Here is a 21,344-nt window from a genome sequence, read left to right on the forward strand (position 1 = left end):
ATCATGAGTACTATTGCATGTATGAATACTATAGTTGAGTTCTGTCTTTGTGTACGGTATATAGCAATTCCTTCCTAACTACTTGGTTTGAATACAACTTGAGGCAACCCATAGAGGACAATATTATATGTCTTGCTGTTTATGTTCTGTTGATTGTTCTGACTGAATGATTTCTTCAATTGTGTTGTGCCTTCGGGGTTAGCCTCTTCTTCAGTTGCAGTTTCAGAAGGATGAGTTTGATCAAGTGAATTTGGTTCTCGCCAACTATTCAGGGCTTCACCGACAGTTTTGCCTTCAGTAGCCATTCCTATCAAGAATAGTTAACTCCCCCAGAATTTAAGAATGTTATGATGCCCAGTAAGCTGCCAGGCAGCTGTTGCATGCATACTTTCATTCATCAGTCTGTCTGTCTGTCTGTCTGTCTGTCTGTCTGGTCTGTCTGTCTGGTCTGTCTGTCTTAGTTGTCTAATGAATAAGTCATCAAAACTAGTACAGCATCACTAACATGCATAGCTGGCTGGCTGGCTGGCTGGCTAGCTGGCTGACTGGCAAAGATATTTACAACTGTCTGTCTCCTTGTCGTCACTTTATTTTCCCTGTTTATGACCATGCAGATTGCAATAAAGTATTCACATTACCTTGAAGCCAGTCACATAGAAATTGACAATTGTCTTTAGGAGTTGATGAATACTGATTGATAAAAACAGATCCAACACCACTCAATGACAGTAACAGTGCTGTCTCAACAGAGCCCTCCAGACTCAGGCTATCCTCACTAGGGTTACCAATCAACCTGATTAGAGATGACCACAGCAACTGACATACATAATAAAAACCAACTATTTGTCTGCATCAAGCTTTGACTGTTTGAGAAAACTAGCACTCGTGTGTGCTTTGTCGGCTAACACAGCAACCCTACAACCTAACACAAAGATCCTAATATGAATGCTACAAGCAGCAACAACACAAGCTTGTACACATACCAGATAAGTCCAGAGCTGAAATTCTTTGAGGTGGATAATAGCCAAGCAATTTCTCTGCACCAAACATGATGAATGATGAACAGGTTGCAAGAGCATCTCGCCATTGTTGATAACTAAACACAACAACACACGATGCATGCAACTAAACTCCAACAACTACATTGTCAATGTCTATATGTTTTCTATGCAAACACTGGTGTACCTCGGTATCAAGTCTCTTCCGAGTTGTCCACTCCATTTGACAGACAGTTGCCCCAAACTCTTGATAGTACTCTGAACCTGAGACACTACATTCTCTTCATTTTGTGGTGATAACACACCCATCTGATTATCAGACTGAATGTCAGTGTCGGCATAAGGATCTAATATATCTGCAATACGTAGACAATAACTAACTGTACTATATAAAATGCATAAAAACTATGTTAAATAGCAACAATTTTTGCATATAAATAAAAAAATTACAATTATCATTACAACTATGCCAATATTTCAAAGTCTCCCTAATTGATCCTACACCCCACTGAATTGCAGTCAACACATCTAGTCACACAATAAAATCACTCTAATTGTATAAAGTCAAGAAGTTTTGGCCTCTCATTGGTTAGTTAGTTTTTGCCTCTTGTTCAATGATGGTAATATTTTCTCTTTCTCAATACTTACATAACTTCACTAGCAATTATAAGCCATCATATCCTTTATTCAAACCACAGACTACAATAAATATTTTCTTAATTACAACACACATTTCACTTTGCTCATATCCACTGAAATGCTTGATGGTGCAACCTTTGGCGGCGGAACACTGCTCTGTGAATAAATAATTAAACCATTAAACTTAACTCACACACCACTGACATAAATGTTTACCACTTTTTCTTTCTTCCTATCTCCATCCTTGCTTTTGTCAGGTCTTGGTGTTACACCAGCTTTACTCTTCTTGGCATTCAAAACTGCTGGCTCTTGTGGCAAATCTATTAAACACGGTGTGTCAATTGAAAGATATTTGTTTTGTTGGCCAACAAACACATGTGTCACCTTCTTCTATTGTGTCACGAAGTCGATAGTAAAAAACTTGAAGAGAGACATCCCTTGTCACAGCAACTGTGGATGGAACAGACAGCCAACTTATACATTCTACAGGAAGTCGAAGAAGCCATTCGTCAAGCAACAACACAACTGCACTAACATCTTCCAAGCTATACAAAAAAACTTAGTTATAAAACTATGAACAGCACACTAGTAGCAGTGCCATACGTCGAAGGCTTAGGCAGCTGACTGATCAGAGGTTCAAAGTACGCATTTAGAGACAATACAAACTCAGCAAACCGTACCTGAATGTCAGAGATGACAAAACAAAGTAAGAGCAAAGCAGCACCTGTACACATGCAATAAGCTATACATACATTGATGCATGCGCATGACATGTGCGCGAGCGTGTGCACGCGCACGCACGCACACACACACACACACACACACACACACACACACACACACACACACCACACCACACCAGCTCTTCCCAGTTTCATATATCAAACATGCCTACTTCTCCTCAATATTCTCACCTCAAGCAATTCTCCATTCTTCATTGCGATTTCTACTGCACTAGACTTTGTATCACTACCCTAAATAACATGTGAAAAATCAACTACAGCATCTGCAACAGTCTATACCATTCTTAATGTCCAATTAAGGATCTGTCACTCTGGGGTAAATATAAAGTATCTTCTTCCTTCTCTTCTAAGTGCTCCCATTGTACATTTAGACATAATGGTATGTATCATATTACACAACCACTTGATGTTTCCTTAGACATCACTTACTTGACTTTGCACTTGTGACTCAAACAAAAAGTCGCATTGCAGCAAATGCTGTTCACGATCCCTCTTGTAAAGTTCAAAGTCTCCTAGCAGTCTCTTCAGCCGTGCAGGATCAACAGCAGCCCGAGCAATGGAAGGAAGATCACCATCTAACAGACAGGATGTTTCATTTCAATTCAATACTAGAGTAAGAAAAATGATAAAGAGAACTGCTCACTCACCTGTACTTTTAACTTGATTTGGCATGACAATGCTGCCATACAAACATCTCCTGCATTACATAAAACTTAACTAAACTAAATGGCTACTCATCACCATGGCATAGCAGCTAACCTGTCTGGCGAGTGTTGTAACATAACAAAACAAAAAGATGCTGGCATGGCAGAAAACAAGTCAAAATGGTTTGTTCCAACTTGCATGCGGCGATAAGTCTAATAGCACAACACATTATACTATAGTATATCACTACTTTAACAACCCTCTAATTTAATTAAGTTCAGTTTGTGCTAACTAGCCACTAGCAATAGAGCCAGCAAAAAGTTTATCAGCTGGCCATTTACTCAGTTGTGACAAATATGGTTCTGATAATTAATTTAAAACACATAAGTGACATAACATACAGGCCCTCAGTTCCTGCAGGAGCAAGACAATACAAAGTCGATTGATTAGTTAACAGGGACTGACCAAGAAGTCTTCAAGATGTCATGCTTCACAGTCACAGCATGTAAAGAACACAGTTTTCATTCATCGCCAACTATTTGGTTTTATATACACATATGTGTGCTGTACGCACAGCCACAAAGATTTTGTAATCATTTGGAGAGAACTTTGCCTTTCTCCCGTGAAGAATTCTGTGATGCAATCACATTGTTTAATTATCTCAGCTGTCTCATCCCTGTCTAAAAAATCAGTATACGTAGTTGGCTGTGCATGAACTGGCCACTGGCGACTACAACAATTTGTGATTTGTCACCATCTGAATATTAGATGTCACTTAAAATTAGAGAGTTAGATCTAACAAGGTTTTCTATACAAACAACAAGAAGCTCAATAAATTTTCAATTCAAAATAACAACTTGTTGATAAGGCCATCATTCTACACGTAGATTAATTAAGCCTCTGAATGTAAATAAATAAAGTTAAGACGTGTTACTGTGTGATAACCAAGTAGCCAACCTCTACACTTACAGACCTCAAATTTTTCCAAATGTCGCTTGTTGCTTTCTCTCAATGGCCCCAGTGTTCTGGATTGCTGCAGATGATGACGTTGATGGAATAAATAAGCAAGTAGTGATACGTTTGCATTATTTTGTGCTATTCTTATCAAGGACTGCAGATACTCAGATGCCCGACAACTCTAAATATCTCAATAAATCGCAAAAGCAGAAAAACAAAACGATAACGATAACCAAAACAAACCTGGTAGAGACTTAGATATTGAACTGACTGAAGTTGATCCCACATCCCAAAGCATTCAACCAAATCAAGTGATCCTGCAGCTGCTGAATGCTACAATGTGAAAAGACTGATGACACAAGACTAAAGCGCAGAAGTGTTTGTGTGTTCACATTACTATAGCTTCCTTGTTCAACGCATCTTGGACAGCAAGTGCTAAAATTTCTGCTCCTTGAGCAAACTGCCAGGGTGTCTTTGGAAGTACAAATGTATCCTACAAAAATCAATCATTAAACTTCCTGTAATGCACATAGTAAACACGCTGACAGTGAAATTACTTTATTAGCACTCTCTGTTGTCTCAGACTGTTCTCGATCACTGAGCTCCTCTGAAGTCTCTCTATCAACAAATACCTCAGTTTCCACTGACGTTTCCTTCGCTTCAATGTGTCTACAACTCCAGCAATTGTATGTTGTACTAGCAATGTCAGCCATCCAACATAAGAGCTGACCAAGCTGAAGGGTAACCTAATCGTGAAGTAAATTCAGCTCAGTAATTTGTTTACCAGTAGCTGTGCACATATATACAAACTTCACATTATTTTACAATTCAGTACCTTATCCTTCATATATTGTATTGACTGAGTTTTGTGATAAGATGACATTATAGTCGAGAAAGCGATGCCAACACAATGCCTGTGTGCAAAAGAAGTATGAAATTGCTAAACAATACAACAGATATCCTGTATTTCTGACTCAGTTAGTCTTTTCCACTTTTCTTGGGTATCTGTGAGGACTGGACTCATTCTGTATGAATCTAACATCTATTCATATCATATTGAGAGCAATTATTTATCACATACATGTATGTAACACATGCACACATGCACACACACACACACACACACACACACACACACACACACACACACACTTTCTTTCCTTTCTTTCTCTTCTTTTTCGCTACTCAACAATGAGTTCACGACTTCTATTATATACAATTTGTCTTTGATGAGCATGTTCATGTGCAAAAAGTCCAATTCTGGAACAACATACTCGATGACAGATTTACAAACGTTCTTTGTACCAGTAGCCAAGTTTTGTGGTGTATAGTTGTGACGCATTAATCTCTTTTCTTCAAGTTTGTCAATTCTACCTTCCTTGTAACGATCTAAGCCTAATCTCATATTTTTCTTCCACATTGAACGGACACATGCTATCATTTCCCAATTTATCAATACCGACATTCTGTAGATTGTGTCTTAAAGTGTCTTTGAACCTCAACTTCTGACCACCAGCTTTTCTTGGTGCATCTAACAACTGACCGTATAGCACTTGTTTTGGTAAACGTCTCTCATCCATTCTTGCGACATGACCTACCCACTCTAGTTGCTGTTAGTCAACATGTATTCAATTCCTGTTATTGCAGATCTTTGCAGAACTTCTATGTTTGTCACTCTTTCCTATTATTTGACGCAGACAGCAACGGTAAAATCTTTCTAGATCCTGAATATTTCTTCTATATAGCGTCCACGTTTGTGATCCATACAGAAGAGTTGCAAAACGACTGCTTTAATTTGTAAACTTTGATTTTAGTCTTTATTCTTATTCCTTGTTGACTCCATAATCTTGATTGAAGTACGCCATACTCTCTATTTGCTTTTTGCAGACGTGCAGCGATGTCCTTATCAACACTACACTCCTCTGAAAAAAACACTGCCAAGGTAAGAGAAAGAGGATACCCTCTTTAGTGCTTCACCATTCACAAAATGTCCTTGCCGGCATACCAGGAATCGGCTGAAACATGCACTCTGTTTTCTTGATATTTATTTGCAATCCAAAACTGATTGCTGCTTTTGTAAAAGAGTTTACGATTTCTTGCATATCATCTGCAGAATATGCTAACAGAGCACAGTCATCTGCAAAGAGCAGATCTCTTAATTTTGTGGTTACAGTTTTAGATTTCGTAAGAAATCTGCGAAGATTGAATAAACCACCATCCATACGATATTGAATTGAGGCTCCTCTATTTTCAGCTCAACCATTCATTTCATTTAGCATTGCAGCAAGAAACAGAGCAAACAGAGTGGATGCTAATACACAGCCCTGCTTTGCTCCTGTTTGGACAACAAAGCTTTCTGATTTTTTACCTTCAGATATGACTTCTGCATTCATTCCTTCATGTAGATGTCTCACTAAATTTACAAATTTGGGTGGGCAACCCAATTTTGTCAAGATTTTCCACATTGCCTCTCAATTGACTGAATCAAAAGCTTTTTGTCAAATCTATAAAGACCATGTACAATGGTTTATGTTGCTCCTTGCATTTTTCTTGTAACTGTCTCAGGGCAAATATCATGTCTGTGGTGCTTCTTCCTTTGTGGAAGCCACATTGGGACTCAGAAAGAGTTTCTTCTGCTATTGACTCTACCAGTCTATTCAAGAGAACTCTTGATAAGACTTTACCAGCAGTAGACAATAATGAGATTCCACGCCAGTTTCCACGTTTCTTGTAGATTGTGATTATTTGGGCCTCTTTCAGGTCCTTTGGTACAATTTCTGTATTTCAAATGTGTAAGATGACCTCGACAATTTCCTCTGTAAAGTATCACCTCCTCTTTGATAAAACTCAGCTGCAAGACTATCAAGACCAGCAGACTTTCCAAGTTTTAGAGATTTGATTGCAGAATATATTTCTTCAGGTGTTGGTGCTTCATCCATGTCTTTATGAAGTGATTGCTGTGAAATCATATCTAGAACAGATATATCAACCATGGTATTCCTGTTGAGTAGGGAGCAAAAGTGACGCTTCCAGCAAGCAAGAATTTCTTATTTGTCTGTTAGTAACTGACCATCCTCATTGCAAAGTGGTACAGAACACGTAAGACTTGGTTGGACCAATAAACTTTTTTAGCTCACTATAAAACCTTTCGTCTTTTCCATCTGCCAAATGTTGTAGCTGATTTGCTCGATCTTCCCACCACTGATCTCGTAGATGTCATAATCTGCGCTGAGTTATCCTTTACAGTTCTTGAAAGGTCTTGTTGAGTGTGAAAGATTGTGCATTTTGTTGTAATTTTGCATAAGCATCATGTTTCTTTCTTAGCAGATCTTGTATTTCATCATTGTTGCTGTCAAACCAGTCTGTTCTTATTCTTTTTGTACCCTATTGTTTTCTTTGCTGCTTCCATTGTTGCCATCTTGAGTCAATGCCATGTACCCTCCGGTTCATCAGAAGCTCTCAATTCCATATTGAGCTGATTTTCAAAACAAACAACAACACTCGAATCATTCAATCAATCTATACGTCAAATTTTTTCACTGTACTAGTAGTAAAATGTCGTTTGGTTATAAGTTTAAATTTGATTGTTGACCTCACTAACCGATGGTCTGTCCAACATTCAGTACTTCTAAGTACACGAGTCGACTGGATATCTTGCACATCTCTTCTCCTAGTGATGATGTGATCAAGTTGATGCCAGCAACGTGACCGTCAATGTTTCCAAATTGTTTTTAGTTTATCTGGTAACTGAAATCTAGTATTAGTAATGCTCAGTTGATGAGTAGAACAGAGTTCTACCAATAGACGACCATTTTCATTTACATTGCCAACACTGTGACGTCCAATGATCCCAGGCCAAGACTTATAGTCACGACTAACTATTGCATTAAAGTCACCCATAACAATGAGTTTGTCATCTGCTCGAATTTTCACAAGCAGATCATGAAGCTGATCGTAAAATAAATTCTTTGCTGCTGCATCAGAAGTACGTGTTGGAGCATACACACTTACAAATGTTACAGATCTGTCTTTAGTCAAAAGTAACCTCAAAGACATTAGTTGATCACTATAAGCGATGGGAAAATCAGTAAGTTTACTCACAATGTTCATCTGATGGCAAAACCAACACCTGATTTTCATTTGATTCCTGATGGTTTACCTAACCAGCAAAATCTGTATCCATCATCCCCAATAATTTCATCAAAACTTCCAGTAACAGCAAGCCTTGTTTCTGATAGCGCAATGTCAATTCCAAAGCGAAGAAGTTCAGAGATTATCAGCGCTGATCTTCTTTCAGAACAATCAGATGTGTCATGGTCAATCATAGACCTAACATTCCAACAAGCTATTTTCTTGACGACCACAAAAACTCAAGATGATGACTTGTCGGACTTCTTGAAGTGATGAGTCTCACGAAAGCGGTTGCCGCAAACTGACGGCGACATTCTGAACGAAAGAATTAGATGTACGACGAGATTATAGTGAACGAGATTATAGTGAATGTATTGTCCAGGCAATACACGCACTTTCACAAAAGAACACGTTCCTACTGATGGACTGATAATCGGGACAACCGGTAGACAGTGAGTTTCGTAGGTTTGAAGGGTAACCTTCCCTTTGTGCCCGGCAGCTCCACTTAAAACCGACCGTTAGCAAGAAAATATAAATTTTTGAGTTCAAGTTGACCTGATAATGTTTGAGCTGTTACTTTTCACTCCCAATTGGTTTGCTAGGTACGCTGTCCTAGTTGATGGCAAGCAACCACGGAGTTGGGTGCCGCCATCACACACACACACACACACACACACACACACACACACACGCGCGCGCGTGCACGCACACACACACACACACACACACACCTAAAATCCTAAATCCTAAATGTCAGGAGGTGCCTCTCAGAGGTCACGCCCCCAGCTGTAAGCTGGGGCCCTGTGCGCTACTCAGGGAACTCTGGGCCTGTGCTAGCAAACTCCTGGAGCCGGGCCAGGCACTCGCAGCAGCACCGACTTGTAAAGCCAACTGTGGTGTGAGCTCCCAAAGTCTCACCAGGACCCCAGTGGCTGATGTCACATCACAGCCGATAGCTGCTTAGGACCCCAGTCAATGACCAGGTACTCATTTATACTCCTGAGTCGAGACAAGCAAATGTGTGTTAGTTTCTTGCTTAAGAAAATTATGCCAATAGCTCGCCACTGTGACTTGAACTTGCGAACCTTCAAGGTCCCGATGTAAACACTCCATAAGGTGACTCTCTAACCAACTGAGCTATCGCAACACACACACACACACACACACACACACACACACACACACACACACACACACACACACACACACACACACACACACACACACACTTGTACTGGTCATCACACGTACCTTCTCCTCTCTGGATTTTCCACCTTCAGCATGTCTTTCTTCTGCTCTCCGACTTCCTTCTTCAGCAAGAACCAACAACAGTAAGTCTGTATACTCACAGCCAACTTCCACAAGAAGATGATGCACTAGTAGCCAGCAACCATTCAACTACACATTGCATGATCAAGATGTATAGCAACAACAAGGAGTTAGTTAGAAAGAACAACAAGTAATACTTGATGTGATCCAACAAGAGCCAAGGTCTCTGTAAACAAAGAATTCGCACGGAGAAAAGCATTTTGTAGGATAGAATTAACCTGCATATAAGCAAGCTATCATGCTCTCAAATGTTGTGTTTAGAAGAGAAAACATCTATCTTACAAATACTGACTCTATACCTCTAATAGCTTCTCATGCCTCTGTTCTATGTCAGATGTACCTTCAGCAAATATTCTGTAAACAATAACATAACGTCTACACAAGTTTGATCAAACTGGCATAACTATACGAATGAAACAATATAATACTACAATGTGTTGTTACAGTGTGTTTGTTTTTGTTTGTGTGTGTGTGTGTGTGTGTGTGTGTGTGTGTGTGTGTGTGTGCGCGCATGTGCACGTGCTCACGCACACAAACTGCACAACTCTATAATGTATAAATTGAAAACACATCATTTTATGCCAACAACTACTACCTCAGGTCTCTTGAATGATTCAGCATCACTTCTATAGCTCGTTGAGTGTAGTGAAGCTGCAACAATTGGTCACTACTCTTTTCATATAACTGCAAGATACAATCAAGTTGCAATATGAAAGCCTAAATCCATGTCTGTCAGTCTGTCCATTAGTATGTTTGTCTGTCTAGATGCCTCATAGAATTGTTCAAAAAATGTACTTCTAAAGCGTGTTTCATTTCTGTTCTCTTTCTAGATTGTCTCCATCTGCTTGTATTGCTGATGTCTTTCATTTTGTACATAGCACATCTAGACACACAAACCAAATCTTCCATTTCTGTATTTACTATTTCAATTCATCGCCTACTGAGATTGCAAAACGGCTTGTATGTATCTGCATTCATTACTCAAATACGGTCTTTCTTCGGCTAACTCGCCAAACAATGTAATTGCATGGGTTAGAATGCCAACTGCTTGGCTATTTTCATCACGATCTGCATGATAAGCTGCAGATAGTTTAAGCAAAATGTCCATCCATGATTTAAGATCTCCATAAAATTTCTAAACAACAGCCTCTTTAAATTAATGACAAAAAGCATTAGCAAACCAATTTCAACAAACAGAAATGATAGCCTATTCCATTAATCGGCAAATAAAACGAATAATAGTTAAATACATGGCAGGACAGGTGTCAGGATTTAGCAACAATAAACACACAAACACATACATGCAAACACACAGATAAATAATCACATCAGTAATAATAAAGAGACATATTACCGCAACAGCACATAATCCAACCCAAATAAATTGCTTCTTGCCTGAGCATCTGACAGAAACCTGATTGTCTCAGACGTTTCACACTGAAACAAAGACATACATCCTTCATTGTAAAGTATTCTTCTCCAAAGCCAATCAGCTTTGAAACCCTGGCACAGGCAACGTGTACAATCCAGTACCAGTAACACTAGATTTATGAACTGCCTGACCATTGCAGCTGTGCGACAAAACTCGAGCCTGTCTGCGGCTGACTTGAAGTCACCCTACGAAAACAAATTCATTGATGATAAACACCAGCATTAACAGCAATCAAGAGTGCCACTTGTTTTAGCTGTAATTCTGCCTGGTCAATCCAGATTTCAACCAGCTCCAATTTGCTACGATTTTCGGCAGACAGAGCCGACTTGGAACCTATCACAACATCTCCCTTGCTGTTGTCCATTTCTGCAACATCACGCATGCCCTGAATTCTCCTCTTCTCCAAGGCTTGCTGATTTTCTTCTGCCTTCAACAAATTTCTCTGATCTTCATTCTTCTCAATTTGGGAAAGAACGCTAAAAGTACACGCTGCAAGGCATGTTATGCTGTCAAGAAAACATGTGTAACATACAATAATTGATCCATCCGTCGAAATTCAAACTTTGTAACAAACTGTTCATGATATTCCACTCCATCACTCAAACCAAGTGACTGACAACAATCAATAAACCTAAAGAAATCACTTCAATTTTGCTGTTACATTTCATCTAAAAGCCACCACAAACGCCAATGACAGAACTCCAAGAGTCACACCAAATTCAGATATCTTCACTAAGCCTCTAAAGTTTGATTCTACATCACGCGTCCATGCACACACACACACACACACACACACACACACACACAGCACTGCATAAGTTTACTTGAGATGCAGCAAGTCCACCATATTTACGTTGCAAGCAACATCCAATGCTATAAGGTGGTGCAATGCAAGAGCTGGAAAGCAAAAAGACTGCAATCCATTGTCAGCCAACTCTGAAACCAACACTGTCAACACCTCAACTATCCTGCCCTGCAACATTAGAGAATAAAAACTAAGAAAACTGCTCATAACAATTAAGCAACTACATGCAATAAACTTGCCAATTTACAAACGGTCAATTTGTTTACCGCATTCCCAGTCGTATCATTTCGTAAACATTCTCTTACCTGCACAAAGCCAGACATCCACTTCAAGTTCATGTAATTCTAAAAATTCACTAAATGTAGCTGCACCTCATCTGTCAACTCAAAGGTAGCCCACTGAGCCAAGTTATCAGGTGTAATTGTTTGAACTGGAATGCATTTCTCCTTGCGTTTGCTGTTACTAGTAGTTTTCCCAAGCCTCGTCTGTCAATCATATGTTATAAATTATTACAACAGAAAACTGAAGAAGGAATCAAATATTGCTGCTACCTCTTTCCCCTTCTTATCTTCTGGCCGTTCCTTTTCTCCCTGAGAAGTAGATGAAGATAGCACATTGCCTTGTAGCTGTGAAAGACAACAAAGAATCAGCAGTGAAACAATGACATTACAATAATTCTGTCTGTCCTATCTCTCATGCATAATTCAATTGACTGCTAACCTTAGTTGTAATAAACTGTGAAATCTATAATCCTCAGTTAACTGATCCAATTAAACTGCACGTTAATACAGTGTATACCTAACATCAGCCTCCTTGATGCTAGTCTGTCAATCAATTTCAATAAAGAAGTGATTGTCATTGAAATATCCTGCACACTTTGTCAGCTACAATCCAAATAACTATCTGTTTGCGTGTGCAATTGTTTTGCTAGCTCAAGCTCATTGACTTATGTTCATCATCACACATTACAGCAACGTCTCATTGCTGTTATAAAAAAGAGTTGCACACAAACACTTCAAAATCCACACTCACTTTCCAGATATCATGACAGCAACCAGTAGCTTTGGTCAAATAGTGCAGGTATTCTTTTGATGATCGACCAACTTCCTGAGCCATCATAACGTAGCATCTGAGAAGTGTCTCTAGTCTCCTATAGCCAGTGACTTTGTCTCGCCAAGCAAGAGAAACATCATCATTCTCTTCACTCCTGATTACTGAAGTAGACTTCTCCCTAGTAGTGGCTTTATTGGCAATAACAGCCTTTGATCCTCCAGACTGTTTCACTGCTGTTGGTTCAGGAGTTGCCAAAATCTTGGGAAGATCAGAAACACCTAAAAGGGAAACAGATGAACATGCAGGCAAACCACATATTAGCCTGGTTCAGATTATGAATACTAAACAATGATTATAAAGTGGTAAGTACCGTAGTGGCATCTGTCAACATATGCATGACCAGTGTGTACAAAAAATGTCATAGCACTAATTTTACAGTACGGTTTCAGTTGTCCATATTGATTACACTGTACTCCATTTGGCAATAGTGCTTCCAATGTAACCAAAATTTTACGTTATATTAAACTCATCTTACCTTCATCAAAATACAATTGGCCAACAGTTGAATCAAGCTACACGTGTCATATAAAACCATTTTCACTAAGCTCTTGGCAAATGGTCTCGAGAACTCACTATCTTAATCGTGTTTTCTCGTGGCCACTCTTTTAAATGCATCCAGTTTGCAAGCTCCATTAGCAAATCAATCTTCTGCCATTTAGTAGATGCTGTCTGCAATCAGTTGAAAAAATGCATTTTGGATCAAAGAGAAAGTGTGATAAATACTTACCTGAATTGCTGCAGTAAATGAACTAAATTGTTCAAGTGGATTGTTACTATTTCTGGCCACACGATGCCACAGAGACACTAGAAACTCTTCATCCTCTATCTGAATAATGAGCAGCAAGTCAGCATTTGACAGTCCCTTCTAAAATGCAGATCTAACAATTTATAATTTGTCTTACTGCAAGTCTCTGAATGTCACCAGTGACAGACTTCCCCAGTTTGTTTTTAAACAACATTCGATATTCGACAAGAGTCCTGACAAACACAAAGTAGAAACTAAGATAAAATGTCAAGCAATACAGCACTTCATAGCATAATATTCTGGTTGTCAAGACAGTCTAAAAATGTCTAGAAAATCACATGCAAAAAACTATGGGTATTAATTATTAACTGTCAGAAAATGAGTGTCTGCAGTACTTGTGAATCTAAACAGCAACACTAAATCTATCTTTTCAGAAAAAGACAAACTTTCCATCTGTCTACATGTTCGTATGTCTGTCAACTGGCATGACCTCATCTCAAGTAGTCATGCAGCTAATCAATACTGAATTAAGACTCTGCTCTCTGCATACAATTTATCAATCAAACCAACCTGTGTGTTGATTTTGGCATATACCAAATAGCTTCATCAACTGACTTCAAACCAGAATCCCATTCACACTGCAGCAGCACAAACCCCATTCAACTACCAACAAACTAAGAATACATTTAAGTCATTCACACCTTGTCAGCATATGACCGAAAAATAATAATATATAATTCAACTCGAACTTTCAAGTCTTCCGGAGTTCCCATCTTTGGCAACTGTAAGTCGCCTTCTTCAGCATCTCTTCCCCTGTCTCTACCTGTTACTTCAGCAACGTATCTGAGAAGTTGTTCCAGTGGTTCTTTCAATAACTCTCTATCAACTGTCTGTGTTCTGGCATTGCAACAGAGATTCCATGCATGCCTGGTAGCTTCTATTACCAGATTGTAATTTTCTGACTTACACGCATGTCTAAAATCAATAAAAAGTAGCATGTAGTCTGCGTCTTCTTACTGTTTAATTGACAGAAAAATGCAATGCAACAAATTTACAGTGTAATCATTCATTTATTTTATCAGAAAGTAATAAATGTATACAATTGCTCAGTTGCTTAAAAATTTAGACTCAAAATTTGACAAAATAAAAAATGCCATCGAGCACTCCATTGACAAAATGTGAAGTTCTACCTCAAAACAGAAATGATGAAAAATACTAAGTAGCACTATAGACATTAAGGAAACAGAACTGTATCAGTCTTGAGTAACTGTATCAACAATTTGAGAGTACGTATATGTCCTACCTCTCAAACAAAATAACTATAATCACTATTTTCATACAAAATCATTACACTTAAATCACATATAGGCATACTTAGACAAAATATTTGTCTCACTTTGCGCTGCAAACAAACTCAGAGAGAGCCAGTTGTCTCTTACTGGTAGTGTCTCCTGCACGTAGCATCTGAAGCATTCCTTTGGCACGATAGGCAATACTGACCAATTCATTCTGAACAATTTCTCTGCTCCTGTCAAACAATCCAATCAATCAGTATTTGTGACACGCTATCCAATCAATCAACTTAGAATCTCTTTTTACAACACAACAAAGCAAGTTTCTGAAAGTATTAAAACCAGAGCCTCATTTATGTCATGCATTTGAGATGTATTATCTTTCTAATTAGCAACAAGCAAAGCCAAGCTGTTAGTGATCCCAATTGAGGTAGCTGCTGCTGTAGCAAGGATGGCTGTGGTACTACAGATGTGAGCATGTTTCAATGTGTTTGGTAACTATACACCACCTTGATTCATTGGATCCTGTGCCGTCTTTTACATCGTACTGTGAAAACTTGAGCGAATTATCAGCACATAACAAACCCTAAATAAGCAAATTAATCAACCCACAAGACGACCACAGGTACACACAAACAAAACAAGACATCCTATGTAAATAGCAATAGCTAGCTAACTTTTTCTTCGTCTCTGCTTTGTGCAGCAATCATGGCCAAACGAGACCACATCTCCATTTCAATCAGTGGATCGATCCATTCACAACATTCAACCATTGCAATCGCTTCAGACAGTAAAGGGCAGCTGGAAAAGCTTCCTGGAGGTTTATCTCTGCATGAGAGCATCTCAACGGCTACAATTGCCTTGCAGTGATTAGTCAAACTATCATTCTGTAACATAGAGAGATCATCTTGCTGGCAAGTGCTGTAAATATCGTACACATGCACCAATACCGGATTGTCTTGGCCATAGTGTGGTTTGTTCATTGCTTGTTGCAGCAAATGCTTGAGTTGAACCCAAACTTGTAACAGCTCCTTTCTTACTTTCATGCTTACAACTTGACTAGCACACTTGCCATTTGCTTGCTCACACAGCTAATTAAAATATAATGGGCAATGTAGCAGGTACACACACACACACACACACACACACACACACACACACACACACACACACACACACACACACACACACACACACACACACACACACACACATACACACACGTACACACACACACACACACACACACACACACACACACACACACACACACACACACACACACACCTCATTACAACAAAGCCTTTAAATTATTTTGAGATTTGCCAAAACATTAAAACCGGCAAACAAAGAACACTGTAGTAGTGCCGAAATACGTTTACCTCAACAGCAGCTTTGAGATCTTTAAGATTCTCTGTCTCGCGTTGTCCACTTGTAGGCTCATCTTTTGCAGCCATGTTACTTGCCAACTGCTGTTTTTTCGTAGTCTTAACCTGAGGCGACTCCACACCAACCCTAACATCAGGTCCCTTCTTTGCAGGAGGCTGACTATACACAGACTTACCGACAGAATCTGACTTACTATCATCTACAGACATCATAATATACAAGAAGTGTTAAAATCAACAAACAGTTGTACCATTTGGAGCCATCAGTCCACCGGCCACAACAGTCACCATTTGACATAACAGTTCCAGTTCTCTACAAATTAATATCTATCAACATTTGCTGTACAACAACTTCACTATTCATGCAAATAATAACATTACTAAGTGACTTTACTTACCCGTTGTCTTGGAGTGACATGTACATGTCAATGAGTGGTTTATAGAGTGAAACTAAAGAAGCAAGTCTGCCCTTCTTAACAGCATGGTTTGTGTAGTTAAACACATAGCCCAAAGTCTGATACAAAATCCATTTTTCCTTCAACAGACAACCAATTTGTGCAGCTCGATGAAAGTGAGAAACTGCTTCAGCAGTCAAACTTGAAGTCCAATCACTAAAGTATATGAGTGTATACAATTACAACGCCAGTAACTGAATTTCTATTTCTTCGATACCAGTATTGCTGCCACTCAGCATTGCAGGTGGAGATGGAAGTTTTTTTGGAAAAGATAGTTGAGATGTCTGGTTTGTCACATAGATTCAAACCATTCCTCATGAGCAGCTCAATAAGAGACTAGCACACAGAAACAACCAAAAGTCAGACAAACCGCGTGCGCACACACACACACACACACACACACACACACACACACACAGCGGCAAGCAAGCACAACGTGACCATAATAACTGTCTATTTCATAATTGCTCCTTGCCTCGGCATAAGTAAAGTGGGCCTCAACAAGTCTCCGTAACAGATGTCTTGCCATAAACTCCGACACATCATCAGCTGCAACTGCAGTCTGTTGGCGACCTCTGGCCACTCGTTTTACATTTGTATTTACTGCTACCGCCTGATTAGTCAAAACTGCTAATAATGGCCCAGCTTGCGATACAGTCACTTGAGATGAACCTCCTATAGTGGACCTTCTACCAGATGCTGAAGTGTACACAAGTCTTGGTGCATTGGCAATGGGTGCAGGTGCAGCACTTATAGTTGTCTCCCACCGACCATCATCGTACTGCAAGCAGAATCTAGAAGCCGATCGAGCAACAATCCACACAGAGTTCTCTCTTGATACCTTTGCAATATCAGCCCAAAGAAGACACCTAAGTAAACAATTCTGTTGGATTGTATGTATGAATACAACACAGCTTTTAATCACTCCATTCCATTCTACTACATTCACCTTCTTGTTTGATAGTACGTCTGTATTTGTCTGCAGGTCTGAATCAATCTGTCAGTGACTGACGTAACCATGCATACCTTCAGCTCTTAATCAATTCATTTATCCATCTATTTCTTAACACAATTTTTCATACAGGCAAACGTGCATAAGCAACATATACTAAATAACATCCAGCATGCCGCTTGAGTCCCCTAATAAACGTTTCACTTCGCATCAGTAGAAAAATTGAAGTCTGCCACATATGACATTACTTGCCCTAACAATGTTTCCATGGTGACTACTATACACAAAATATTCACAGCACTTGTCATACTGGCATAAATGTAATTAACCCACATAATTATTTACAACCACAAGTCCATTACATCACCTATCATAAACAACTGGTGATAAAAGGCACTACTCATTATGTTCATGCAAATCTCAATTGAAAGATATACTAACAGTTTTTCTTTTCTTACACTTTGATCGCCTCTTGTTTTGATTTCTTCTCTAAAAACTCATTGGTTTGACTCACAGCAAGCTCATAGCTATCCACCTCTTCCTTTAGTTGCTGTTCAATAGGCAATCTAGAGCTCTTATTCGGCCCAGAAATTGTCAGTTTGAAAACACCAGGAGCTAGATGTTCACCAGCACTTGCTAAGGCATTTTGATATTCAGTACGTGTCCACTGCTTGTCTCGCTTAGTCGCTATTTGTTCTACTAGCTGTGCAGCTTTGTCAACTAGCATCGGTGGAATGATATTCCTTTGTTTCTTCAGGACAAGTCTTTCACGTCTCATCAATAGATATTCACTGTAAGTGCCTTGATAATCAAGTGCAATTGCCTAAAAATGAAGCAAACAGTTAGACAGACAGACAGACAGGGCTAATGTATTATGTAGTAATTATTATGTAGTGGACTTTAGCTCTGCTTTAGAGTTTGATGGAAATTTCATTGTAATGAAAATATATGTATTGACAGACAGACAGACAGACAGAAAGGCAAGCAGACAGGCAGGCAGGCAGGCAGACAGATAATTTATTCTCATACAGATTCTACTTGTTCAAATGCTAGGATTTTTTAAATACAAATCAGTCCTTGCAACAACAAAGTCATTAACTAATGGACTTGACTTTGAATGACAAACAGACAGACAGAGACAGACAGACAAACAGACAGACAAACAGACAGACAGACAGATTGTTCTACTGCATCAGAAACTGCACTACTTGACATCTCTACATTAAAACTGTCTAATGATATCGACAGCTAAAGCAAGCTGACTGACAACAGAAGACAGACAAATGAGATGACAATCAAACACAGCAAACAACAAATAATGTATAACTACCAAACTGATACTTTAAAAAACAAATTGTATCAACACCTCTCACCTTGTCAATATTATCAAGAGCCATTTCCAAACGTTCTGTATCATAATCACATTTAGCAAGTTCCATATGGGCAAGACAACGCAAATCAATCAACAAACTAAACACAGAGACAAAAACTACACTTAGCATCGTCTTATTCAACTAATTCCCAACAGGCTTATTGCAGGACCTGTCTATCGTTTCAAGTGTATCAGCTATCATTCGAAGAGCTTTTGCAGCCTTGCCTCTGCTGTAGGGTTGTAAGAGTGGCAAGCAGAGATTCCAAAGAAGCACACAACCAGCTTGAATCAAATCGGTGCGTTCTATACGGATTGCTGACTGAATAGCTTGACAGCATCGTTTAACAGCATTCTCTGTGATCTACAATCATCTTTGAATGAGCACTGAAAGTGGTCGTGTGTGTGTGTGTGTGTGTGTGTGTGTGTGTGTGTGCATGTGTGTGTGTGTGTGTGTGTGTGTGTGTGTGTGTGTGTGTGTGTGTGTGTGTGCGCGTGCGTGCATGTGTGTGTGTATGCATGTGTGCACGTGTGTGTGTCAATTAAATTAGCCCATACATCAATTATTTTTAGTGTCTGCATCTCCTGCAAACCACCAAGTCGTTTAACTATCATCTCACATTCTAAATACTCAATATCCACAGCCACAGCAGCATCCTACAAACACACACAAACTCAGCATGATAATATACAACAAATATGCTAAAAATAAACATAACGAAATCAGAGATAAGTAAGACCCACTTCCTTAGCTGATGATGGAATTCCTACCACAGCCTTCTCTGCTATGTTAGCTTCTCCTTCTTCCAAGCACAAATGAGCCAATGTCCTCAGTAATAATACTCTACAACAGACCACCATGACCCATACACATCCCACCTAATTATCACTCAGTAGCCCAAAGCACACAAACGATACTTTTCTTCTTCAGCCAGTGCTTGTTTGTTACGTAAGCTTTTCTTTCTGGGTTCTGTCTTGTTCACTTCTGTAATTAACGAGATGAGTTTCTTAGCTTTCTGTTGAAACAGATGTCGCTTGTCCGGATTCTTTCTCAGCCTAAAAGTTGTTAATAAAATTAAATAAAAATTGTTGATCAACTGTTGTAGAAAAAACATGCATACACATTGAGATGAGAGAGTCTGCTGTGACAAGCAAGAAAAATATTGGGAAGAGTATTCTCAAGTGCCTTTCTATCAGTGAGGTCATACTCCACCTAAACATGAAGATAAAACATATAACCAGTCCAGCAATAACCAAATATTAAGGGCAAGCTGATAGCTAGTACTGTACGTGCACACACACACACACACACAAACACACACACACACACACACACACACACACACACACACACACACACACACACACACACACACTAGCATGTACAGTTACACACAAAAGTATGCAAGCGAGCAGGTACTAGACAAAAACAGTAGAAACAAAAGCTTGCTCACTTGAAGATGAACAAATTCCGGTAGAAATTGTGGTGCATGTGTTTGACAAAAAGTGAATGCAAACGTCGTCAGTTTACTGGCCTCTTGAATGTTACCAGCATCAATGTTGCATTTGACTAATTCGCTGTACACAATTGTACATCAAAACTCATTAACGCATTCACAAAATCAAACCATTACCACTTGTCTGTCCGATTCCGTTGTCTATCCAGCCAACCACTATCCATCTACCATTCATCTATCTGCCTGCTTGTTTGTCTGCATGTCTACATGTGTGTGTGTGTGTGTGTGTGTGTGTGTGTGTGTGTGTGTGTGTGTGTGTGTGTGTGTGTGTGTGTCTGTCTGTCTGTCTGTCTGTCTGTCTGTCTAACTCAAATATCTCTAAATAGAAAAATGAGCCAATAGATTACTTCCATCCATATTTATTCCGTGACAAAAACACTCAATTCTATACATTGATAGCAAACATGATACATTTCACATAATTCCAGTATGCTAACATCATCAGTGTAGCTCTCCACGCATAATCCTTATCATCAATCTTGTTCAGAGATGATACAACAAACGTGAGACTTTTCTCAAGATGTCTCCACGCATTCGGGCAAAAAAACTGCCTGCAAAGCTTCCAGTATAACTGTGAGGCATTAAACACCAAAAAATGATGCCTGCAAAATAATCAACACAATAAACTGCAAGTGCATGTAGACTCCATGCATCATACATCAAGATCATAAATGACTGACATCAAGATCATAAACAACAAACTCAAAAAATATGAAATTCAATAATTTACCTTGGTGTTGCTGCTCCAAATTCAACTGCCTTTAGTAACCATTCAGTGCATATATTTAGCTCATTCTATACACACTTAAGTCAGCCCTCCTCCATTTTTACTAC

At 39.1% G+C, this 21,344-nt stretch overlaps 1 protein-coding gene across 1 annotated transcript; it reads right to left on the reverse strand.

Moving 5' to 3' along the window:
- Nucleotide 1: 1 nt before the first annotated feature.
- LOC134190792 (cilia- and flagella-associated protein 46-like) lies at nt 2-21,019 on the reverse strand. The gene is made up of 58 exons (XM_062659304.1): nt 20,948-21,019; nt 20,448-20,571; nt 20,115-20,206; nt 19,912-20,049; nt 19,738-19,837; nt 19,552-19,650; nt 19,167-19,357; nt 18,998-19,094; nt 18,083-18,447; nt 17,148-17,541; nt 16,890-17,008; nt 16,616-16,828; nt 16,469-16,530; nt 16,212-16,417; nt 15,780-15,920; nt 15,507-15,716; nt 15,339-15,415; nt 14,934-15,065; nt 14,239-14,512; nt 14,108-14,175; nt 13,695-13,770; nt 13,520-13,618; nt 13,366-13,461; nt 13,268-13,304; nt 12,712-13,010; nt 12,231-12,305; nt 12,051-12,164; nt 11,904-11,984; nt 11,699-11,847; nt 11,407-11,505; nt 11,119-11,350; nt 11,006-11,059; nt 10,838-10,945; nt 10,384-10,577; nt 10,238-10,325; nt 10,038-10,126; nt 9,742-9,796; nt 9,580-9,660; nt 9,365-9,511; nt 4,957-5,024; nt 4,818-4,896; nt 4,540-4,728; nt 4,380-4,475; nt 4,226-4,315; nt 3,999-4,163; nt 3,140-3,237; nt 3,028-3,077; nt 2,810-2,955; nt 2,552-2,611; nt 2,241-2,317; nt 2,022-2,182; nt 1,854-1,957; nt 1,730-1,793; nt 1,186-1,354; nt 984-1,096; nt 841-922; nt 639-775; nt 2-307 (listed from the first exon to the last, which is right to left on the reverse strand). The coding sequence occupies exons 1-58, from the start codon at nt 20,950-20,952 to the stop codon at nt 75-77; spliced, it is 7,461 nt and encodes a 2,486-aa protein (XP_062515288.1). The 5' UTR covers nt 20,953-21,019; the 3' UTR covers nt 2-74.
- Nucleotides 21,020-21,344: the final 325 nt, after the last annotated feature.

Source organism: Corticium candelabrum, chromosome 15, assembly GCF_963422355.1.
Source record: "Corticium candelabrum chromosome 15, ooCorCand1.1, whole genome shotgun sequence".
Classification (NCBI taxonomy): Eukaryota; Metazoa; Porifera; class Homoscleromorpha; order Homosclerophorida; family Plakinidae; genus Corticium; species Corticium candelabrum.